General features: G+C 48.0%; 1 protein-coding gene across 4 annotated transcripts in view; it reads left to right on the plus strand.

Moving 5' to 3' along the window:
• The window catches only part of RALGAPB (Ral GTPase activating protein non-catalytic subunit beta), a 72,071-nt gene that overhangs the window by 20,026 nt on the left and 28,508 nt on the right, over positions 1-23,537 (plus strand). Inside the window, exons 8-17 of one of the 4 annotated variants that reach the window (XM_065032647.1) lie at positions 4,933-5,081; positions 5,834-6,050; positions 12,450-12,485; positions 14,532-14,733; positions 15,837-16,004; positions 17,029-17,143; positions 17,350-17,497; positions 19,866-19,930; positions 20,932-21,064; positions 22,985-23,118. In XM_065032647.1, the coding sequence (XP_064888719.1) occupies positions 4,933-5,081; positions 5,834-6,050; positions 12,450-12,485; positions 14,532-14,733; positions 15,837-16,004; positions 17,029-17,143; positions 17,350-17,497; positions 19,866-19,930; positions 20,932-21,064; positions 22,985-23,118 (1,367 nt within the window). The remainder of the gene's footprint in view (positions 1-4,932; positions 5,082-5,833; positions 6,051-12,449; positions 12,486-14,531; positions 14,734-15,836; positions 16,005-17,028; positions 17,144-17,349; positions 17,498-19,865; positions 19,931-20,931; positions 21,065-22,984; positions 23,119-23,537) is intronic. The other 3 variants (XM_065032648.1, XM_065032649.1, XM_065032650.1) reach the window with 3 other exon arrangements.

The raw sequence follows: 23,537 nt of genomic DNA on the forward strand, positions 1-23,537 counted from the left end.
GAGCACTGCCCGCTCTGCTGCGAGTGTTGTGGCGGCACCCGCCTGCAGTGCCAGTTTTTGTAGGGGTCTGAGTTTGACTGTCGTCAGCTCACACTGCGAGTGCCGGTTTCACTTGTTGTGCGGTAGGTGGGCGAGTGGTGCTGCGGAGGAGAAAAGCTGTGTTTCTTCGGGTCCGCTGTGAACCCGGTGGCTCAAATTTGGCTGAGGTTCAGTAGATGGGAGCACTGGCTCGTTTTAAGTACCAGCACCTGAAATCTAAAGCAGTATTATCAGCTATTCTTCAGGGAGAAGGTGCTGTTGTGAACTCCTAGAGCTGCCTGTCTCCTACTGCTTCTTTGCTTAGATGTTTGCAAACAAACGTCGTCATGGGTCAGAAGTGTGGGCTGATACGAGACTGCAGGAGACTTGAGCACATGCATGTCGAGGGTTTAGATTGCGGGGTGACAATCAAACTGTGGCAGATGTACTGTTAACCTTCCTCTTCCCTCCTCCTTCCCCCTTCAGCCCCTCCCTCTCCCCCTTCCCACTCAGCACAGGCGATCGGGAGGGAAAGAAGGACAGAGAGAAGAGTTGGAAAAATTAAAAATGTTTTACTAATGCTACTGATAAAATAGAGAAAATAATAGAAAATATACAAAACCAATCTTGAAAGTCCCAGCAACTGCAGAGCTGGCACCCGAAGTCCTGGACTGGACTCTGCAGCCAACTGGAGCTGGATTCAGTCTGTCACTGGCCTCAGTTCGCAGGGACGACTTGCAAGGTCCCCTCCTAATGTCACCATAAGGAAAAAGGGACCAGATCCTCGTGATCTCCCACTTTTATATGAAGTATTCACGTGAATGGGATGTTATACTCAGTTGGCCAGTTTTTGATCACCCGTTTCTCGTTGCCCCTCTCGGGAGAGGTGCATCAATCCGTTATCAATAACTTCACATTCCATTGCTATGTTCACCAAAACATGTATCTGGTTCTCCAGAAAAACGCAGCTGATATGAAGCTTTAGCTGACAGGCACATTCACTAAAAGAGAAACTTGTTTTTAACAAAACGAGGACAATGAGTAAAATGTGTTCAGAAACACATGTGGAATGAGATCGTCAGCTTTTACAGTTGTTTTTTGGAATAACTTGAATGGCTTGATCCTTTTAAGCACCTCAAGATCCTCCTGTTTTTCTGACTTATCGTTTTTACTAGAAATATGTTCTGTGTTTCTGTAAAAAATGCTTCAAGGAGAAGATTTATTGGTACTGTATTCCCCCTGCAAACAAGTTTTTGTCACTATAGATTTCACTTTCATAGAAATAGCTTTGTTTAAAAAGTTAGGAAGTGATGTAAAAGACCAAATGGTCACTTTTCTTAAGCTGTGATATTGAATCTTGAAACCTGTTGTGTCCACTGTGTTCTTCCAGATGTCTTGCTGCTGATTTTAAGGAACTTTGATTGTGTTTTCCTAATGCCAGGTGTGAGATTTAAAATATTCAGTAGGCTGTCAAATAATATAATAATTTGTTAAAGGAGGATTGTATATAGGTAATGTATGGCCTAACCTTACAAAACCAATCTCCTTGTGTTAGTCTGTCAAACTCTCTCTTCCTACCGATGATAACAGGATATGGCAGTCTGCACTGCAACAATGATTAAATCTGATCAATTAAAAACTGATCATTTGTAGGTGTTCCTCTGAAGTGTCTTTTACTGGCTGTCCAAGCTAAATTAATTTTTTTTTTTTAAAAAAGCAAACCAAAAAACCCCCAAACATTAAAAAAACCCCAAATATTAAATATTGTATGTATTGAAGCAAAATGTACTATATGCCAGGTTTTTGTGAAAGTGTAGTTAGTAGTTAATTTTCAGTGAAGAAGGTAGTTTGCAATGTACGATTTGCGAGGCGACGTGTTGCAGAGGAGATGCTGAGCGGGGAGAGGAGCGAGTCCTGCGCCCCACGGGTGCTCTGGGGATTTATTGGGGACTTTCGACCCAGTAATGGTGCGCTGGACCTTTTTGTGTTCTGTGTCTGCTGCGTGAGACCCCACGGGCGGCAGGGATCCCTGCGCACGGTGGGGCTGTGATTGTATCCGGGTTGGGCTGTGACGGTGCCCGGGGTTGGGCTGTGACGGTGCCCGGGGTTGGGCTGTGACGGTGCCCCGGTTGGGGTGTGATTGTACCTGGGGTTGCGCTGTGATGGTGCCCTGGTTGGGGTGTGATTGTACCCGGGGTTGCGCTGTGACGGTGCCCCGGTTGGGGTGTGATTGTACCTGGGGTTGCGCTGTGACGGTGCCCCGGTTGGGGTGTGATTGTACCTGGGGTTGCGCTGTGATGGTGCCCTGGTTGGGGTGTGATTGTACCCGGGGTTGGGCTGTGACGGTGCCTGGGGTTGGGCTGTGATTGTACCTGGGTTGGGCTGTGACGGTGCCCCGGTTGGGGTGTGATTGTACCTGGGGTTGGGCCGTGACGGTGCCCGGGGTTGGGCTGTGATTGTACCTGGGTTGGGCCGTGACGGTGCCCGGGGTTGGGCTGTGATTGTACCTGGGTTGGGCTGTGACGGTGCCCGGGGTTGGGCTGTGACGGTGCCCGGGGTTGGGCTGTGACGGTGCCCGGGGCTGGGCTGTGACGGTGCCCCGGGCTGGGCTGTGACGGTGCCCCGGTTGGGGTGTGATTGTACCTGGGGTTGCGCTGTGATGGTGCCCTGGTTGGGGTGTGATTGTACCCGGGGTTGGGCTGTGACGGTGCCCGGGGTTGGGCTGTGATTGTACCTGGGTTGGGCTGTGACGGTGCCCCGGTTGGGGTGTGATTGTACCTGGGTTGGGCCGTGACGGTGCCCCGGTTGGGGTGTGATTGTACCTGGGGTTGGGCTGTGACGGTGCCCGGGGTTGGGCTGTGATTGTACCGGGGTTGGGCTGTGACGGTGCCCGGGGTTGGGCTGTGATTGTACCTGGGTTGGGCTGTGACGGTGCCTGGGGTTGGGCTGTGATTGTACCTGGGTTGGGCTGTGACGGTGCCCCGGTTGGGGTGTGATTGTACCTGGGGTTGCGCTGTGATGGTGCCCCGGTTGGGGTGTGATTGTACCTGGGGTTGGGCTGTGACGGTGCCCAGGGTTGGGCTGTGATTGTACCTGGGTTGGGCTGTGACGGTGCCCCGGTTGGGGTGTGATTGTACCTGGGGTTGCGCTGTGATGGTGCCCTGGTTGGGGTGTGATTGTACCTGGGGTTGGGCTGTGACGGTGCCCCGGTTGGGGTGTGATTGTACCCGGGGTTGGGCTGTGATTGTACCTGGGTTGGGCTGTGACGGTGCCCCGGTTGGGGTGTGGTTGTACCTGGGGTTGGGCTGTGATGGTGCCCTGGTTGGGTTGTTCCGCGCTGTGGTGCATGGCCGTGGGCCCCGCCAGCCCAGCCCTCCTGCCAGCAGCCTTGCTGTGTACATGGGCTCTCGATGGGATGTTGAGTCGGAGACTTCAGGCTTATGAAGATCTCGTGTGCAAGATGCTGGCCCACCTGAGTTCAGAGACTCAGGTGGCAGAGCACGGTGTGTTCGGGCACAGGACAGCTCGCAGTTAAGTTAAATCCCAGCTGTAGGTATGGATGTGGGAGTGCTCAGGCAGGAGTTGGAGCCGCAGGATGGACCCACTCAGCCGTGGCTAATGGGAGATCTCATTGACTTCTACCCCAAGTGCCAAAGCCCATGGTTTTTATCTTGCCTTCCCTGATATGCATCTGCTTTATGTGTGCATTTGGCAAAATACCACATCCTCTTTGCCAAAACAGTGTACCAAACCAGTACATTTCATGGTACACACTCTGCCCTCCGCACGGGGTGCAGCACTAATGCTGTAGCAGGAGTTGGTTTTGTGGTGTGTTACAGAAAGTGCTTCTGTGCTTTAATTGCAGTGGTTAAGAAGAAAATTCTGTGTCAAATCTTATAGAACTGTAGAATCACTTGGTTGGAAAAGACCTTTAAGATCGAGTCCAACAATTGACCCAGCAGTGCCAAGTCCACCAAACCATGTCCCCGCAAACCTCATGTCCGTCTGTCCAGCCCTCCAGGGATGGTGACTCCAGCACTGCCCTGGGCAGCCTGTTCCAATGCCCCACAGCCCTTTGGGGAAGAAATTGTTCCCCACATCCAACCTCAACCTCCCCTGGCGCAACTTGAGGCCGTTTCCTCTGGTCCTAGCCACACATCTTCAACCACACTGCGGTTCTACTCCTAATTTTTCAAACGGGGTGCAAGGCTGGTGGTATTCATTGGGATGGGAAGAAGTGGTATTTGTCACTTCAGGCTTTGCAGGTGGCTCGTTGCTTCTCATTCTGACTGGGAAAAGTAGCTTTGTACACCACGAGTGTTTCCCTGAAGCTGAGTGAAGACTGAACTGATGTCCTGCCGCTGCCAGAAAAATTATAGCTTGCTCTGCTTTCTTACCCCGTCTCCTGTACTGACTTAGTATTTGACTGTTCAGGAGAAGATTCAGATCACAAAACCAGCAAAGAACTGCCTGGTGTTTGGGTTTCATCTGAGTTCAGTGAGTGAACTAAGTTGGCTTTGAAAGGTCAGGCATCTGAGATGTTTCGGAGCCGGACACAGGAGGTATGGTCAGGAAAGGCAAAGGTGAGAGGTGTCTGAGTTTTAGCAGGGGTGAGCTGTTAATTGGCTTTGGCAAACGAGCCTTGGCCCTTTCCCTCTGCCTGCCCGTGCACATGGTGCCGTGACTCACGTTCTTAAGGTGTGGGGTTCTTTGGTGGGTTTTCATCATTTGCTCAGCTAATGTAAGCAGAGTTTTCTTTTGCTTGTACATTTATTTCTACTAAGAGAGATTTTTGTTACTGCTGCTGTTTTGGGGGCAGGGGGAAGGCCGGGCCGTGCACAAAGGTTCTCACTGACTGGGCTGCTGGGTCTGAGCCCGTGGAATTCACGCTGAGTTCTCGCTGTTCACCTGCAGGCATTTCCCGGCCCCGCTCGGACAGCGCGCCGCCCACGCCGGTCAACCGGCTCAGCATGCCCCAGAACACCGTGATCAACACCACCCCGCCCCACAACCGGCGGCATCGGGCAGTGACTGTGAATAAAGCAACCATGAAAACCAGCACTGTAAGGTTCCATATTCTGCAGCTGAGTAGTTAGCCCTTTGGATAGTTTCCTTGGTTAGAGAATGCAATTTCCTTGCTTCTAGGATGTTGAGGGTTTTGATTGTGGGGTGACAATAAAACCCTGGCAGATGTATTGTTAACCTCCTCTCCCCTTCCTTCCCCCTTCAGCCCCTCCCTCTCCCCCTTCCCACTCAGCACAGGTGATCGGGAGGGAAAGAAGGACAGAGAGAAGAGTTGGAAAAATTAAAAATGTTTTACTAATGCTACTAATAAGAACAGAGAAAATAATAGAAAATATACAAAACCAATCTTGAAAGTCCCGGCAACTGCAGAGCCGGCACCTGAAGACCTGGACTGGACTCTGCAGCCAACCGGAGCTGGATTCAGTCTGTCACTGGCCTCAGTTCGCAGGGACGACTCACAAGGTCCTCTCCTAATGTCACCATAAGGAAAAAGGGACCAGATCCTCATGATCTCCCACTTTTATATGAAGTATTCACGTGAATGGGATGTTATACACAGTTGGCCAGTTTCTTGGTCACCTGTTTCTTGTTGCCCCTCTCGGGAGAGGTGCATCAATCCGTTATCAATAACTTCACATTCCATTGCTATGTTCACCAAAACATGTATCTGGTTCTCCAGGAAAATGCAGCTGATATGAAGCTTTAGCTGACAGGCACATTCACTAAAAGAGAAACTTGGTTTTTAACAAAACCAGGACACAGGAGCTGATCTGTTCTTCTGTTCCAACAGGTAACGACCGCACACGCGTCGAAGGTGCAGCACCAGCCCTCCTCCACTTCTCCGCTCTCTAGCCCAAACCAGACAAGTTCCGAGCCACGGCCACTACCAGCCCCTCGCAGGCCAAAGGTTAACAGCATCTTGAACCTCTTTGGATCGTGGTTATTTGATGCAGCATTTGTTCACTGTAAACTTCATAACGGGATAAACAGAGACAGCAGCATGACTGGTAAATATTACTGAAAAATATACATACACTTTTTTCCTTGTTTTATTGATGTTTCCTACCTGCAAGATTAACATATGCATAATCAAAAAAATAAATTCTGGAGTGCTGTGTTGTGGTTAACCCCTCCCAGCTGAGCCAGCACCTGTTATTACCCAAGCAGGTGTTTGGGGGCTTCAAAATTTAAAAGATCACTTTTTACTAATAAGCACTGCCTTGCTTTGACAAGCGTCAGGGTCCCAATTGTGCTACTGGGGAAAATGTTACTCAGTGAAAGAAATAATGTGCTAGAATCCGCTTTCTAATTTGAAATCTGCTCGAGTATCTCTGAGTAACAGCAGCTTTTTATAGTGACTCTTTAATATTTGAAAAATCATCAGACATCATTCCAGATACTGCACCAAGTGGGGCTTCGCCGTGGTTTTGGAGAGTGTTATGAAAACAGAAGTGCTTAGAAGTTGCTGCCTTTCAGTGGTGGTTGCTACGTGTTTCCATGTTTGGCTGGTACCCTGCACTGACCATCAGTCCGTAGCTGCTGGATTTGTCTCCTCTGGTTTGCTCAGCGTTAAAGGTTCGCTGTTTTGAGACGCGATAGCAGTATCAGTGCTCTGCTCAGAGAGGCTTTTTAGCGCTTTTCTTCCTTTTGGTGATAATATTCAGAAAATAATAAATTTTCTCCCTCCTCGCATTTTTCCTGTTCTTTATGTAGTATTTTGAGTGCCTGATAAAATCTTCCAAGAGATCGGGAGCTCACTGGCCTAAGTAAGAGGAACAGGAGGAAGAGGTTTGTTGCAGTGAGTTGTGGCAGCAGCAGTTGAACTGAGGATCTTCCTTGTTTGTTGTGTCACAAATCCCTGTGTGGAGGTGGTGGCTTTGGCATTTGGAGTCTGTCAAAGGTATTTTTAGGTGTGCAGCACGTGGCTTTTGAAAGCGTTGGGTCGTGGATTTCTGTGCTAGGAGGTTCAAGTCCTCTGTAAAAGGCCCCCAGCACCTTGCTAGAGAAAGGGCTGAGCTTAGGAAGCAGTAAGGTGTAATTCGAGGGTGTGTTTGGCTACATATGCACCTAATGTGTTTCTGTATTTAATGCTTTTTAGATTGGGATTGTTTTAGTTTTGACATAACCTATATCTTGAGCAATTTTAGTGAAGTGTTTAGCCTGAAAAGGGTGTCAGCTGAGATGCTGCTTATGCAACAGTGTCAGCTGCAAACAGAGCTGTTGTGATTCCCGCACAGTACACACATCCAAAATCAAAATTATTGACTTGAAGGGGTTCCAGGGCCTTCTATTCGTATCTGCAATGTCTTGAGTCACATAACAGCAGTCAGAAGATGGTCACAGTGTGAACCTTAGAGAGGGAAGTCCTAGCTCCCAAAAACCAGATACAACTATTTGGAAATTGCTTGATCCTGTTTCTTCTGTGCTCCTCAGAGCTGTCTGTGGAGAGACCAGTCTTCGCACGTCACGCACTCTGCTGTTTAATAGCAGCAGTGGATCCGATGTTGGTGGAGACCCAGGAAACTGGCTGTCATGTCATTCCTTATGTCCCGCTTTTCTAGCGATTTGGAAGACAAAATTAACTTAGGGAATGTAGTCAAGCGTTTGCTGCCCTTCCAGGATGCCGTGAGCGTCACCGCTGTGTGCAGTGCTGGTCACAGCGAAGCCGTGGCAGGTGTCGCAAGGAGAGCGAGCTGAAGATGGGCCCGTGCTGCTGGAACTCTGCAGAGAGGCACCAAAACCTCATTGCCTGATTTATCCTTTTGCATAAATCCTTTTTCTCAGCCTCCACTTTGGGTGGGAGAATGTAGTAAGTAGTAAAAGGCCAGGCTCCTGTGGTCTCTGACTTGAAGCATCACTGTCTTTTAAATCAGGTTTAGGTCTACATTGAAAAATGTCTGTTCTGGGAGTCCGGTCTGTGAAGCTTGAAGCCTCCAGGTGAGGGGTTTTCCTCCTCAAACCACGCAAGAGGTGGGGTGCTGGTGAGGTGGGCCGGGAGAGTTGTGCTCCACGGTCCCCTCCATCACACAAGCAGGGCCCATCAGTTATAACCAGATCTGCACGTTGTGCCCATCCACCTGCTGCTGCTCGCGCGGCCACTATAGACGTGACTTGAAGAAAGAGGGCAGCGGAGCAGGGACAGTGAACTGCCACAATCCCTGCGCATAGCAAAGACGACAATAAATCCACTTCTTTTTGGCTGCAGCTTGGCTGTGCCTGTATATTACGGTCCATCCCGTTCCTCTGCAGTCTGGTGCAGTAACGCTTTTGCCACTACCTTGAGTTTTCTTACCAGCTTTGACACTGCTGTTGATAACCTTTGAATTAGGTTCAGGAAACACTGTTATTGTCATGGATGCTTTAAATATCTTATGATTGGGAACCGTCTGCACTTAAAACAACTTTGCTATGTAGTATTGTCTTCCACCGGACCCACACGCTGTTATTCTTTTGGGTTTGTTTCAGTGCCATGCAGTTAAGAATTTCTTCTCCCTTAGCTCTGTGATGTATCTGTTTTGTTGCTGGTGGGAGGCCTGAGGACCACTTTTCAAAAGAAAGAGGTGAAATATCTTGATACGGAATGCTCCTTGGTTCTGCAGAGAGATCCCCTGCCCCGCGGCACCTTTCCAGACCACCACGTTTTCTAGTGCATGTTTCTTATTCCTCTTCTGCCATGTGACACGTTCTCAATGAAAACCCATATGACGTGATTTCTAAAGAGGTATCGTGCTAAATGCAGGTGCCTAACAGGTAACCCTGTGCATGAACTGTGGTCTCAAGTTCTAGTTGAGAATTTAGTTCAGTTCTTGAACGCTGCAGATTCACATGGACGAGCACGTTGTCCGTCTCCCCTGAGCTTGGGGAAGTGAAGAGCAGTTGGTCAAGGCTGATGTGGATGAGTGTCTATCTACCCTTGCTTTTCTTCTTGTCTTGGAGCCCCACATGTTGTCTTGGACTCTTGAACCTTCAGGAAGGAAGTCGAGAAAAATGACTGGTGGAAAAGATGTGCAGGTTTTTGTAGGTTCTGAGATGAAACATCTGGGTGGGTGGACCCTGCTTTGGTGCCGCTGGTGCTGACTGTATAATCTCCAGAGGTCCAGTCTCAGCTCCTCTCTGGTTCTGTCTGTACAACTGCTGCCTCACTGTTGTTAAATTTTCTGTCATCTTTGGTAAACTTCTTGTACCAGCCCTTGGGCGATTCAGGGCAGTGGTATTTCAGCCGTTGTGGTTGCTCTGGTTTCATCCATCTCTCTTTGGAAGGAGACAATTGTTCTCTCCCACAAGACCAGCTGGAGGTCATCTGTGTACAGCCAGGTACTGCTGGGGTTTGTCACCTGGAAAGAGTCTTCCCGTTTGCCCCTTGAGCCCCATCCTTCGAGACAGTCTCGTGTTGTTGGGCTTCTGAAGCAAAACAGCGATCTTACCATCCTTGGTGTAGTGCTTGTTTGCCTCGAGTGTCCTGTATCAGGTTTTAGTTTCTGCACTGAGACCTGAATGATGAAGCTTTTATGGCTTTATAGCAGGCAGCTAATGAACATTTACTCTGTATTGTGGTGAGAGAGGAAAAATTATCTGTTCATAAACGCATAGTTGGTTTGAAAGGAGCTGGATCCTGCTCATGCAGTCTTTAGAATTAGATGGCTGCATGGTATTTATTCAGCTGTTAGTGTGGCATAAATAGCTCCTTGTGATTGGTACTTGAGTAAACGCCTTCATAAGAGCTTTGTTATGAAGCTTTAATGAAGTTAGTTCTGAATATGAGAGCTCTGGGGTGTGTGCTCATGTGCTCATTTCCTCGACAGGACGTGTTTCCGTTAGACAAGCCTGGCTGCTGGTGCATGCGGCTGCTGGTTGGGAGCAACTCATTCATACCTTGTGCCAGCATTTCAGCAACTGAATCCAAGCTGACGGGCTCGTTCTTAATCCTTGCGCCTACAGGAGTCAGTGCCAAGCCCGCCAGCCGTCTGTGCTGTAGAGCTGAGGAGTGTGACTGGTGTCACCCACGTGCTCTTGACAGTGGGAGGGTCTCAGGGCTTAGTTTTACCCCATCTCTTCTGGCTCTACTGTCATTAATATTAATCATAGAATTATCTTAGAATGATTTGGGCAGGGACACCTTCCAGCAGCCCAGGTTGCTCAGAGCCCATCCAGCCTGGCCCTGGACACTCAGGGCTGGGGATCCAGAGCTGCTCTGGGCAGCCTGTGCCAGGGCTCACAGCTCACAGGGAAGAACGTCTTCCTAATGTCTGACCTAAACCTTCCCTCCTTCAGTTTAAAGCCCTTACCCTTTGTCCTGTTGCTACACACCCTTGTAAAAAGTCCCTCTCCAGCTTTCTTGTAGGTCCTGGAAGGTACTGGAAGGTTCCTCACCCATCCCCATGGGGAGCTCTGCATGCTCCGGCTGGTCATAGAAGGTGACACCCCATCCTGTCCTTCCTAAAGAGCCTGGCGGAAAAAGCTTTGGGGGGAAGTCTCCTCCTCCTGCTGGTCCTTCTCCTTTCCATTCTGCATTGCTCCCCCTCCCCTCTGTGACTGCAGGTGGGGGAGTTTTTGGCTGTTTGGCTCTGGGTCCTCTGCAGACTTCACCTGGATCCAGCTTCTCCTCAGCAGCCCCCTCACCTGCAGCCCAGCTCTGTCCTGGCCTTTCCCTTCCTCAGGAAAACCCCCACGTGCCAAGATCTGCGGTGGAGCTTCTCCCCTCAGCAACTGACCTCAAGTCCCAAATAAAGTTTCTGTGAATGTGAACTGTGAGGAGCCCTGACTAGGGACGTGGTGAGGGGCTCGGTCACAGGCCCTGCACATTCAGCAGCTCTGCGGGTGGTGGCGTTCCTGCCTGGAACCTGCCTGCTGGAGGCTCCCCTCTGCACTCTGGAGAGTGTGTTTCAGATGTTGGTGTTTCAGGGAGTGTTCTGCCTTTCATTTCTGCTTTGGGAGGCTGTTGGTGGAGCTGGCGGTCGGGGCTGTGCCTGGGTGTGCAGGCGGGAGCACTGTGGGGCAGGGATGATGGAGCTGCGGTACTCTCAGGAGCTGGGGGTTTGGCTTTGCTGTGGGGAGACTGCGGGCAAGTGACCGTCCCCTGTGAGACACCCCGGTCACGGCTGGGACAGCCCCGTGGGTCAGTGACCGTCCCCTGTGAGACACCCCGGTCACGGCTGGGACAGCCCCGTGGGTCAGTGACCGTCCTCTGTGAGACTCCCCGGTCACGGCTGGGACAGCCCCGTGGGTCAGTGACCGTCCTCTGTGAGACTCCCCGGTCATGGCTGGGACAGCCCCGTGGGTCAGTGACCGTCCCCTGTGAGACTCCCCGGTCATGGCTGGGACAGCCCCGTGGGTCAGTGACCGTCCCCTGTGAGACACCCCGGTCACGGCTGGGACAGCCCCGTGGGTCAGTGACCGTCCTCTGTGAGACTCCCCGGTCACGGCCGGGACAGCCCCGTGGGTCAGTGACCGTCCCCTGTGAGACTCCCCGGTCACGGCTGGGACAGCCCCGTGGGTCAGTGACCGTCCCCTGTGAGACACCGCGGTCACGGCTGGGACAGCCCCGTGGGTCAGTGACCGTCCCCTGTGAGACACCGCGGTCACGGCTGGGACAGCCCCGTGGGTCAGTGACCGTCCTCTGTGAGACTCCCCGGTCACGGCTGGGACAGCCCCGTGGGTCAGTGACCGTCCTCTGTGAGACTCCCCGGTCATGGCTGGGACAGCCCCGTGGGTCAGTGACCGTCCCCTGTGAGACTCCCCGGTCATGGCTGGGACAGCCCCGTGGGTCAGTGACCGTCCCCTGTGAGACACCCCGGTCACGGCTGGGACAGCCCCGTGGGTCAGTGACCGTCCTCTGTGAGACTCCCCGGTCACGGCCGGGACAGCCCCGTGGGTCAGTGACCGTCCCCTGTGAGACTCCCCGGTCACGGCTGGGACAGCCCCGTGGGTCAGTGACCGTCCCCTGTGAGACACCGCGGTCACGGCTGGGACAGCCCCGTGGGTCAGTGACCGTCCCCTGTGAGACACCGCGGTCACGGCTGGGACAGCCCCGTGGGTCAGTGACCGTCCCCTGTGAGACACCGCGGTCACCACCGGGACAGCGCAGCGTGGGGCAGGTACTTGAGCTGGGAAGGGTTAATACATCTATTGAAAGGAATGACATGCATTGATATGACCAGCTCTCAATCTTAATAGTATTTTGTAACTTTTTGTTCATTGTTTTGCATGGTATTTTCAGAACCATAATTTTGGACCTGAATGCCAATTTCCTGTGTGTTTAATGAGCTTGCTGTATCATAAAGCTTTTAATCTATTTTTAAAAAAGCTAAAAGCTTCTTAACTTATATTACGATTTCACCATCTTAAAAGTATTTTATAATTACTGCTGTCCTTTGATTTCTTTCCATTTTATTTCTATTATCTTGCAGCATCTTTTATCCAAATTCTTCTTTCTTATAAATCTTGTAAGTAGGAACCAGTAGCTTTTCCTTAATTGCGGTCATGCTTTTCTTTTTCCATAATCCCATCTTTTATTTGTAAACTCATTCTCATTGTCTTTTGTAGCTTTTGCACTTTTCCTTGAAAAAGACAAGTGATTTTTTTTGTGTGTGTTTTTGAATGGGGAGGATTGTTGGCAAAAGCAAATTAATCTGCCTGAATCAGTCCCATCTTTTCTGTACTTTAGTCTGTGATCATGTCATGAGTTTCAGGACTTTGCACTAACCATGTTTTTTTTACTTAAAGCTTATTTTACAGACCTAGTGTTTGATTTGTATGCATTGTGCATGTAGTGTTTTTTTCCAACTACAATATATCGCTGGCTAGCTTATTTAGGACAAAAAAACGGCTCATGGGAAGATGCATAAAGATTTGTGCTTATTTGCTACTTATGTCATGAAAATTTGCAAGGTAACAGTGGGTTAAACTACAAATTTAAAGACAAAAAATTAAGAGTAGATACCTGAAGTTTTCTTTAAAAAAATGGAACAAACAAAAGCCCCTATCCATAAATTAACAAGCGTTAACTATGGAAGCGTTAATGGGCCTTTGTTTGCAAGACTGTGAACCTGATGTTCCCCAGCGTCCCAGCCTTGAGCTAGCGGAGGTTCTCCGGTACTGGCATGATTCTGTTAGGAGCACACGTTATCTGCTCTTTGGTTTTGTAAGTCTTAGCTAAAAATAAGAGGGAACCTGCTCTTTCTGCTGCTACTAATCCAAGAGTGAGGTTGTCCAAGGAAAAAACCAACCAAACCAGTCACATTGGTGCCATCGCGGAAGGAAGGACGAAGCCAGCAAAGCGAGCGTCCTCCTGCATCGTGTGCACATCATGTTGATGTGCGAAAGGGGGACCAGAAACTCTCTAGAAAGACGCGAATTCAGCTGCTTAGGCCAGGAGCACAAAGCTGGGCAGGGTCCCGTGCTGTTCAGGTGACACCGGGCGCCCTGGAGCCTCCTGCGGGTGTGCAGGACAGGCCGGCCTGGCCTCGCATTTCTTGGGCAATTTCAGTGTCGCGGGAGGGGAGAGGGACCAGATCAGGAGAGTGGGTTCCAGCAAACTTCACTTTCTGAAATGAGGCCTTAGACTTTTATGATTATTATTTTTAAATAAGTACATTTATACTATAAAATTGGATCAAAGTGGTTTGGTGTTCAGAGCAGCGTCACAGGTTAGTTGACCAGCTGAAAGTTAAGGACTTGCTTGGAAGTCACAGTAGCGGCACTGTCTAAATGTTTTTTTGGTATTTTAAGGCAGCAAGGCGGTTTTTTGTTTTTTCTGGAGAAGATGTGAACTAGGTGAGGGGAGATCCTTGTCCTCCAGAGAGGGAACGGAGTGAGGAGAGGCCGGAGCACAAGTGTGATGGAGCGGCTGAGGGACCTGGGGGGTTCAGCTGGAGAACAGGAGCTGAGGGGAGACCTTCTGATCTCTGAACTGCCTGAAAGGAGCTTGGAGCCAGGGGGGTCGGGCTCTGCTCCCCAGGAACAAGCGCCAGGAGCAGAGGAAACAGCCTCAAGTTGCCCAGGGGAGGTTGAGGTTGGATGTGGGAACAATTTCTTCCCCAAAGGGCTGTGGGGCATTGGAACAGGCTGCCCAGGGCAGTGCTGGAGTCACCAGCCCTGCAGGGGTTTAAAAGGCATTTAGATGAGGTTCTCGGGACATGGGTTAGTGCCAGAGTTAGGTTAGGTTGTGGTTGGACTCTTTGATCCTGGGGGTCTCTGCCAACTGAAATGATTCTATTAAATGATTCTCATATTGGATATAAGTGAACTCCTCCCAGCAGGCAGTTGGGGCAGGCTCTAGAATGTGAAGGTCATTTGTTATCCTTACAAAGAAAAAAGTTAGTTACACCCACAAAGACTTTCTAAACAGAGGCACTGACTCAAATATAGTGAACTAACAGCTTTATAATGACTACTAAATTTGACTTGATCTTTGTGTCCAGGATCCCATGAGCCTATGACATACATTAACAAGCACCGTGAAACGCTCTTTGTTTCTCTTCTCTTCCCAGCTATAGCAACTCAAGCCAGTGTGGAGTTCCGCCGGAAGGGATCGCAAATGTCCACGGACACCATGGCTTCCAACCCCACCTTTGATGCCAGCGAATTCCCGGACAACTATGAAGCGGGAAGGGCAGAGGCGTGCGGGACACTGTGTAGGATATTTTGTAGCAAGAAGACTGGGGAGGAAATATTACCAGCTTACCTATCCCGGTACTGACCCATCTTCCGGTTGCTTTATTGGTGTGACTGTGTGGTGCACGTTGATTCTCAGTTTTGAAGCGGCAGTGCGGGGTTCAGGCAGCAGCTGGATGCTGTTGCGTTGTGCTGGCGGTTCAGAACAACCGCGTTGGCCTGCAGGTGGGGTTCCCGCCAAACCGAGTGGGGTTTCCTTGTGTCCCCTCGCAACGCTGGTTTTCATCGGGTGTTCTTCAAGGTCCAGCTGAAGGGAAGTCACTTAAAGTGCCTCCTGGCTGGAAGGAAACTTGTCTTGTTGGTGCTTTCTTGCCTCTTGCATTCTGTTTTTTTTATTTTTTTGATGTATTTATTTGTCACTGAATGTTGTTCAGATGGAAAAAGTGAGTGTGCAGACATAAGGGTCTTACATTGTCCTACACCACAACACTGGAGTGGAATGTGTTTGTGGTGTGGGGTTTTTTTCCCGCCTTTAAATTTAGAAATCCACAAATTCAACTGTTTTATTTAGAATAGTTGTGTTCTGAATGACCTCTGTTTTCAGTTTTGTTTCCAATGAAAAGGCAGTCTTGCCTATCATCAAATTAGTGTTAAAAAGTGAAATAGCACAGGCCAGAGGCAGAGACCCAGCTTGAGGCCGTGACCCTCTCAAACTGCCCAGGTCCATTTGTCTCAGGTGGCATCAAAACTTCCAGAAGACGGAATTATTTTAATTTCTCACATGTTGCAGTGTTTTCTCTGTGGATAGTTTGTGTTTCTCTTACCCAGCCAGTGCGATTCCTCTGTTTGCAAGCCCTGTGTTGGGCAGTTCACATCAAGGTCTGGCCCAGTCTCGCTGGGAGCCCTGTGGTGCAGGCCCTGCTGGGCCCACCAGAGCCTTCCAGAACACTGCTGGACCAGCTTCTCACCTGGAATACAGGTGGTTTGTGAGGGGCTTTGTTAAGCTGCTTGGGTGCTAAAGTAATTGGCAAGAGGATGTTCCTTAAACTTATCCTCGCTCTGATTTTGAAACTCCCTCTGTGTTATATAGGAAAGGTCAAATACCATCTGCACATTCTTATTCATGTGGGATGTGGATGCTTTCTGTGTGCAAATAATTTAACCTCATCTTTCTTTGTCAGATTTTACATGCTTTTAATTCAGGGTTTGCAGATAGCGGATTTCGTTTGCCACCCCGTTCTTGCCAGCGTTATTCTCAACTCCCCCCCGTTGTTCTGCTGTGATCTGAAAGGGATTGATGTCGTCGTTCCTTATTTCATTTCGGCTCTTGAAACCATTTTACCCGACAGGTAAATTGTTATTTCCATATAAACATTGTCAGAAGTGTGGGGAGGTGTTTATCTTGTGGGATTTCTGTCATTCCTGAGTAATTTTGCTGAAGAAAATCTGTGGTGTGGACCCCATAGCGTGTATGTATTTGGTGATAACAGCGGCACCTCAGAAGCTCTAATTTTCAGTTTTATTTAATGCCACCTTTTTAAAGCAATAGCACTTTTATTTTAAATGAAATATGTGAGCCGTGTTATCTACATATTCATTGATGGAAAGCAGTATTTATAAGAATAGGGAGGACGAGTGATTTAGCTCAAATATGTTGATCACCTAGTGATTTTTAAGTAAAATTTCACAGGATATTCACCACAGCAACAGCCACTAATAACTTCATTAAGAGAGTCATCTTACACATTTTTAAATAGAAAAATCGATACTTTAGTTCTTAAACCAGAAGATGTGACTTCACTTTTCGGAGCTTTATAGATTTCTGGACATTTTGTTAATGAACTTGGTATTACTGCTGCCTTCAACATATGTTTTATGCCTTGGTGCTGCATTTCATTTTGAAGTTATGCATAGGGTGTTTATATTCTGGGCTTCAGTCTGAGCCGCTGCTTCTTTTGGATAGGTCTTGTAAGTAGAATGTGCTGGCGGCTACAGAAAAACAGTTGGATCTGTTAACTAAGCAGCTGGTGTTTTATGCAACATGCGCACGAGCGTATTCTGGGGATCTCTGGTAATCCTGGGTGGGTTTGAGACCCAAACTTCCTGCTTTGAAGGTGCAGTATATTAATAATGCCTTCATCAGCTCAGTGCTTTTGTATGGGGTACAGAATCCTTAGCAAGTGATGGTTCCTGCCCTAAGTCGTTGTGTTATTGCTGCTGTTGAAAAGAAAGACTCCTGAGCCCAGAAGAACAGCTACATTGTATACCGCAAATTGTTTAAGACTGCTGGGTGGCTGTATATTTAATTTTAAGTAAATTTGACTCCAAATTCCTGTGAAAAGTTGATTAACTGTATGATGCTTTGATTTGCAGAGAACTCTCAAAGTTTAAAATCTATGTAAACCCCACAGAGCTAAGAAGAGCTTCGATTCACATCTTACTGTCCTTGTTACCTCTCCCTCATCATTTTGGAACCATAAAGTCTGAGGTAGTAAACTCACCGCCTTGTTTTGCCTTTCCATTTTTGTGTTCCTGGTTGGTTGGGAGTGGGATTTGGGTGACCTGTGGGTTGGCTTTGCTGTTGTGTTTGTCTGTCATAGCAAAGCCTGTGGGAGCACCGTGTGCTGTGGCTGTCGGCTCTGAAACCGCGCTGCTGTGCTCTCTGATACGGAAATACGTGTGGTTTTCCTTCAGGTTGTCCTGGAAGGGAAATTCAGCAATGATGACAGCTCAACGTACGATAAACCAGTAACCTTCCTCTCCTTGAAGCTGAGGCTTGTGAATATACTTATAGGAGCTCTGCAAACAGAAACAGATCCCAACAACACTCAAATGATACTAGGTTAGTTCAACTTTTTAATTTATTAACTGTGTTATAGAATTGTCTGTCTTAATCTGCCCTGGAATAATATGGGTTATTAGGAAAGTGTGATTGCAAGAGAAAAGATAAAGTTCGTGGCAGGTTATCATTTGTATAATCACGTTAAAAAACATCCTGAAAATCTCACTTCTTTGTTAATCTCTCTCTTTTTACAAATGTGGAGTAGTACTAGGAAAGTAAAGCACATTGTAGCAGGAAAGGTCAGTCGTAAGTAGGAATGGAAACAGGAAAAAAAAAAGAGATTTAATATTAGGAAGGATTTTTGAGTAATGGGTTTCAGGCAGCATTTTAGTTTCTGGCATAGCCTAGAAACAGATACCGGGTGACCAGTGGTCCAGCACGGGCTAAATACAGCTGACATTTGTTTAGCACTGTGTAAATCCTCAGACAGAGGCTTTGGAGCAGAGTCTGGAGATGCCTTGTACTTCGGTACCAAACTGTTCTTTGAGGTGATGAGTGTGTTAAGATTATTCGGAATACTCAGTAAGTGGAAGCTGAAAACCTGAATAGTGCGTAATCTGTCAAGTTAAATATCGTTTTAGACAAGTAAAAAATGTATTTGCCTTTTATTCTCCCTTATTTTTCTGTCTCTAGAAGTGCCTTTTTCCACATTGTGTTGTTCTTGTCCTTCAGTAATTACAATAGCACTGGCCTTGTGTGTGTTTAAGAGGACACAGACGCGCTGGTGCTGGGAGAACATGCAGGGGAACAAATCCAGGCTGCAGAATTCGGGGAGTTTCCTTGCAGGGGCTGAAATAATGCCCTTGACCAGCAGAAGACCAGAGGAGAATGATGTGAAGGAGGGATTATTTGCAGGCAGTGCTGGTGAAGGGGTGCGGATATCCAGGTTTCCAAGTGTGGCCTCAGGGTGTCAGGTGGTTAAACCCACCCAGCGTCCTGCACCCTCCTCAGCAAGCTGGGAAGATACTGTTTCCCATTCCTGTTTTCATGATGGTCCGTACCAGACCATCTCACCCATATTCCCGTTGCTAAGCTCCTTTTCTGTATGTGACGTTTTGGCTGGAGAGGGTTCATGAGTCTCCAGTTAACCAGAGATTCTCACACGTGCCACCAGCTTCTCAACCAAATCCCCGTTTCCAGCTGCTCGCTAAATGTTTGACAGCGAGAGGCGCGTTTGCCTTCATACAGTAAGTGATGTTTTCCCAGACATTCCTTGCTGGGGAACGGAGGGCAGCTGAAAGTTTAAATACCTGGCACTGTGTCCTTGCTGCTGCTTTCCCGGGGTGATGCTGGTTCACTGCAGCACCCAGAATGCACCTGCAATTTTAATGAACGGTGTCTTGCACTTGGGTGTCGTTGTCTCTCCTGAGACAGAAGAGTTCCCTGCCTGCTGCCTGGGCTGGGGCCACAGGGTTGGCTGCCCCTGCCCTTGGAGCCTCAGCTTTTCGTGACAGTGTTTTGGGCACTGCTGGAAAACAAAGCACAGACGGCGAGAGGCACGGGGTGACTTCCAAGGAGAGAGAATTTCAGCGTATCCCACCTCACATTAGGAACTGGCCTCCTCCTTTAGGAAATTGGTTTTATTTTAGCCACATTAAAACAAAAACAATTTTTAATTTGCTCTGTAAACCTACAGATTATCAGTTATACAAAAATTAGCCCCTTTTTTTTTGTGGGGCAGGCAGAAATACCTTTCTAAAAGTAAAACTCCTCACGTTACCACATTTTGGGTGTTCTTTTCACTGGCCACATCGGTATGAGAGCAAGCGCGGTCCCTTGCACTGATGTCTGAAGGGCTGACTGGACCAGACCTTATTCACTTGATCTTCCAGCGGGTTGTTCTATGTACTGATAGTTCATTAGGACTTGAAAATATGGTTTTGTTTCTAGTCACCAGCTGCCTTTTGGCTTCTAATGGCCAAAGTGGAGAAGGGGCCAAGGCCACTGTGTAACACTTGAGGTGGATGTGGACTACGCAGCTCTCTCTGTTATCTAACAAATACCCTTATTTTATACACAGAATCAGTAGATATCGTAAATGTAGCCTGACTTTTTAAATTAGCACTATCTAATGGGAGACAAGGAGTGTTTCCAGGCCTTCTGTGAAACCAAAATCCTTATGAACTGAGGAATACTAAAAAACTGTGTTCAAAGCATTTTGAAAATAGCTGAAAACGCACTCTCTCAGCTCTCATCGGCTTCACATGGCTAAACCCGAAGCAAATCCTGTTTTATACAACACTTTATAAGAGTTTTTGTACAACAGGATGGTGATCCTGTCTGTTAGACTTTCAGTGCTTCTTTGCAAATTTTAGCAGTGAATATTGTACTGCCATCCTTAGTTACCTTCTTCTATCTGATTCTTCAGGTGCAATGTTAAATATTGTTCAAGATTCAGCACTGTTAGAAGCCATTGGCTGTCAGATGGAAACGGTAAGTATTTTTTGTTTATGAAGTTGCCGCTTCAGAAAGAACACTTTACTAATGTTATCTGCTGTAGCAAGGTGCTCAGTCAGCATCTTAAGCTTTGATTGTCTTTTTTTTTTTCCATTGTACCTGAGAGCATCCTCTGGTATAGGGAACTCACAGAATCCCAGAGTGTCAGGGGTTGGAAGGGACCTGGAAAGCTCATGCAGTGCAATCCCCCCATGGAGCAGGAACACCCAGATGAGGTTACACAGGAAGGTGTCCAGGCGGGTTGGAATGTCTGCACAGAAGGAGACTCCACAACCTCCCTGGGCAGCCTGGGCCAGGCTCTGCCACCCTCACTGGGAAAAAGTTTCGTCTCATATTTAAGTGGAACCTTTTGTGTTCCAGTTTGCACCCATTGCCCCTTGTCCTGTCACTGGTTGTCACCAGAAGAGCCTGGCTCCATCCTCCTGACACTCCCCCTTTCCATATTGATCCCCATGAATGAGTCCCCCCTCAGGCTCCTCTTGTCCAGCTCCAGAGCCCCAGCTCCCTCAGCCTTTCCTCACACGGGAGATGCTCCACTCCCTTCAGCATCTTGGTGGCTGCGCTGGACTCTCTCCAGCAGTTCCCTGTCCTGCTGGAACTGAGGGGCCACAACTGGACACAATATTCCAGGTGTGGTCTCCCCAGGGCAGAGCAGAGGGGCAGGAGAACCTCTCTGACCTACTGACCACCCCCTTCTAACCCACCCCAGGTGCCATTGGCCTTCCTGGCCACAAGGGCCCAGTGCTGGCTCATGGTCACCCTGCTGTCCCCAGGACCCCCAGGTCCCTTTCCCCTACACTGCTCTCCAACAGGTCATTCCCCAACTTATACTGGAACCTGGGGTTGTTCCTGCCCAGATTCAAGACTCTACACTTTCCCTTGTTATATTTCATTAAATTTTTCCCTGCCCAACAGTCCAGCCTGTCCAGGTCTCACAAAAACCGTCTCATTGCTCAAAACTGACTTTCAATTTGCAGAACGGTGGTGATAATAACGTGTTCAAAAGCCACAGCCGCACTAACAGCGGCATCAGCACTGCGAGCGGAGGCAGCACGGAGCCCACAACACCCGACAGTGAGAGGCCGGCACAAGCGCTTCTGAGGGACTATGGTAAGGACAGCGCTTCTGAAAACACCCCCATGATGTATCAGGGTGATGTCTGGTGGGTTTCTTCTGTTCAGTTCTGGCTAACATACTAATTAATGTGGGGGGGGGTCTGGACCCAGGGTGTTTAGCCCCTTTGTTCATTGCCTTTGTGCTCACGCGGGCCCTGTAGTCGGTTGGTTTTTAATCCTACTAAAGGACTCTGTTAACATTTTAAAAATAAGAATGTAAAAGGTGTTTGCAAACTGCTTTACTTTAGCTTATGTCTTCAAGACACTTGGTTTTCATGAACAATAGCGGGATAAATGTGCACCAAGTGGGGATTAATTGCTTCATTCGTTTTGGTAGCATTCCAAATGCTTACATGACTTCTGCAGCACCTTTTCCTAAACTATATTTAAAGAGTGTTTGAGGGATTCGTGGTTTTGCAGAGCAAGTAAGCAGAATGCTTGTGATGTGACATTTGTTACTACAAGATAATTTAGTAATTAACTTTAGTTTGCTGTGTCTTGTAATGTGTCTTTGTAATAAAGTCCATGTTCTTCTAAATATCTGTGTGGGAAGCCGGCCAAATGTCGAGATGCTGGGATTTACTGACACCTTTGGCCTTCATCAGTTTAACTGATCTTGGCCAGGTGAATATGAGAACACGTCACCTTTGTCATGTTGTAGCCTGGGTTGACAACTCTGTTCTCGCCAACCAAAACTGTGGGGATTTTTTCTCTACTTCTTTAACTAAGGAGAGGATGGAGATTATCAGGGAAGATTGTCGTATATTCTAATGACTCATGTGAGCATGTTGTTGCTTACCCTACATGGTTTGTTTGAAATTATTAAGGTGTTGGTTTACAGCACACCATTTGAATTGTGTTTTAATTCATATGGGTTTTCATTGACAAGTGCTTGCAAAAATATTCGTTTGTAAGGTTAAAAAAATAATCTTTTAAATATTTAACTTATTGAGTCTTTGAACCATGGCATGACTTGAAAGATATTTTTGTGATGTATTAATTTCATTGGATTTTTAAAATTTCCTGTGCACAGAAGGTAAGGCTGGAAGAAATTTGTGAAAAGAATTCATGTGTTTCTGCTGGATGCTTCAGACAAGAGAGAGTTGAAAGACGATGGTCTATTTTTACTGTTTAACTGCAGCAGACAGTTGAATCTGCTACTAGTGTAACACTGACCTTAGTTCTTGAGTGTTAAACATGAAGATTTAAGTTTTGGAAGGATACACCTGAGCTGTCCTGGTTCTCGTGTCTCTATAAACAGTTGTTTAGCAGTTTTCATTTCTGAAATTAATTTGCCTACTTAACAAACGTGAACAGTATTTGTGTTCCTTGTGTTTTGAAATGAGAACAACTGATATTAAAACATTTTCTATTTGTAATTTTGAGCTAGAGACTCAGGGAAATTAAAGGTCTGGAAATAATTGCATATTTTTCTCCAGACCTGATTCTTTAATTATCTGCAGTTACCTAACTAGTACAACTTGTGATAAACAGTAGATTTAGAAAGAATGGGTAACTTCTGGCATAGATATCTGAAGTTACACAATCTCTATTAGTTCATTACTGATGCCTAAATATACAAGTACTAATGTTTAATATACATTTTCAATGCTGAAATTTTTCTGAGCCTGGAGGACATCACAGCAATTGAAGTACAATAGCAAGAGCTGGGATTGTCCAAGATGTCTTTTAAAAAGATAAGCTAGTCTGAATGTATTTGTGAGATGACTGGTGGTGTCTGTAAGGGAGTTAGCCTGTGCAGAAGTCACCAGCCCAAGTTGTAGATTCAGGGTTGTCTGTAGTTTGATTTAACGTGTGTATTGTGTCTGCTTTGGCTTGTGCCTGTGCTTTGCCTCTTGTCACTAACGCGTGGTTGTTTTCCCTCCCTGCGGTGTGGTGTGGGGTTATATCCTAGCTCTTCATACAGATACAGCTGCCGGGCTGCTGATCCGCAGCATTCACCTGGTCACGCAGAGACTCAACTCGCAGTGGAGACAGGACATGAGCATCTCTCTGGCCGCGCTGGAGCTTCTGTCCGGACTGGCCAAGGTGAGAGGTGACAGTTTGTGTGCTCTGGCCTTTTCTCCAAGGGTGGTCGTAGTCCTGGTTGGCTGGAAGTCGTGCCAGCGAGCAGGTGGCTGTCTTGAGTTTGTACTTTTACACTCCAGCACCTCCTTGTGTGAACGCTCTGTGGCTCCAGTGACGTGGGCCCTGTCACCGCCTGTTGGCTCCACGTGAAGCTCAGGGTGGTTTGTTCAGAGACACGTGGCTCTGTTACGGAATCTCAGAATGTCAGGGACTGGAAGAGACCTGGAAAGCTCACCCAGTGCAATCCCCCCATGGAGCAGGAACACCCAGATGAGGTTACACAGGAAGGTGTCCAGGCGGGTTGGAATGTCTGCACAGAAGGAGACTCCACAACCTCCCTGGGCAGCCTGGGCCAGGCTCTGCCACCCTCACAGGGAAGA

The sequence above is a fragment of the Columba livia genome, chromosome 16 (assembly GCF_036013475.1).
Source record: "Columba livia isolate bColLiv1 breed racing homer chromosome 16, bColLiv1.pat.W.v2, whole genome shotgun sequence".
NCBI lineage: Eukaryota > Metazoa > Chordata > Aves > Columbiformes > Columbidae > Columba > Columba livia.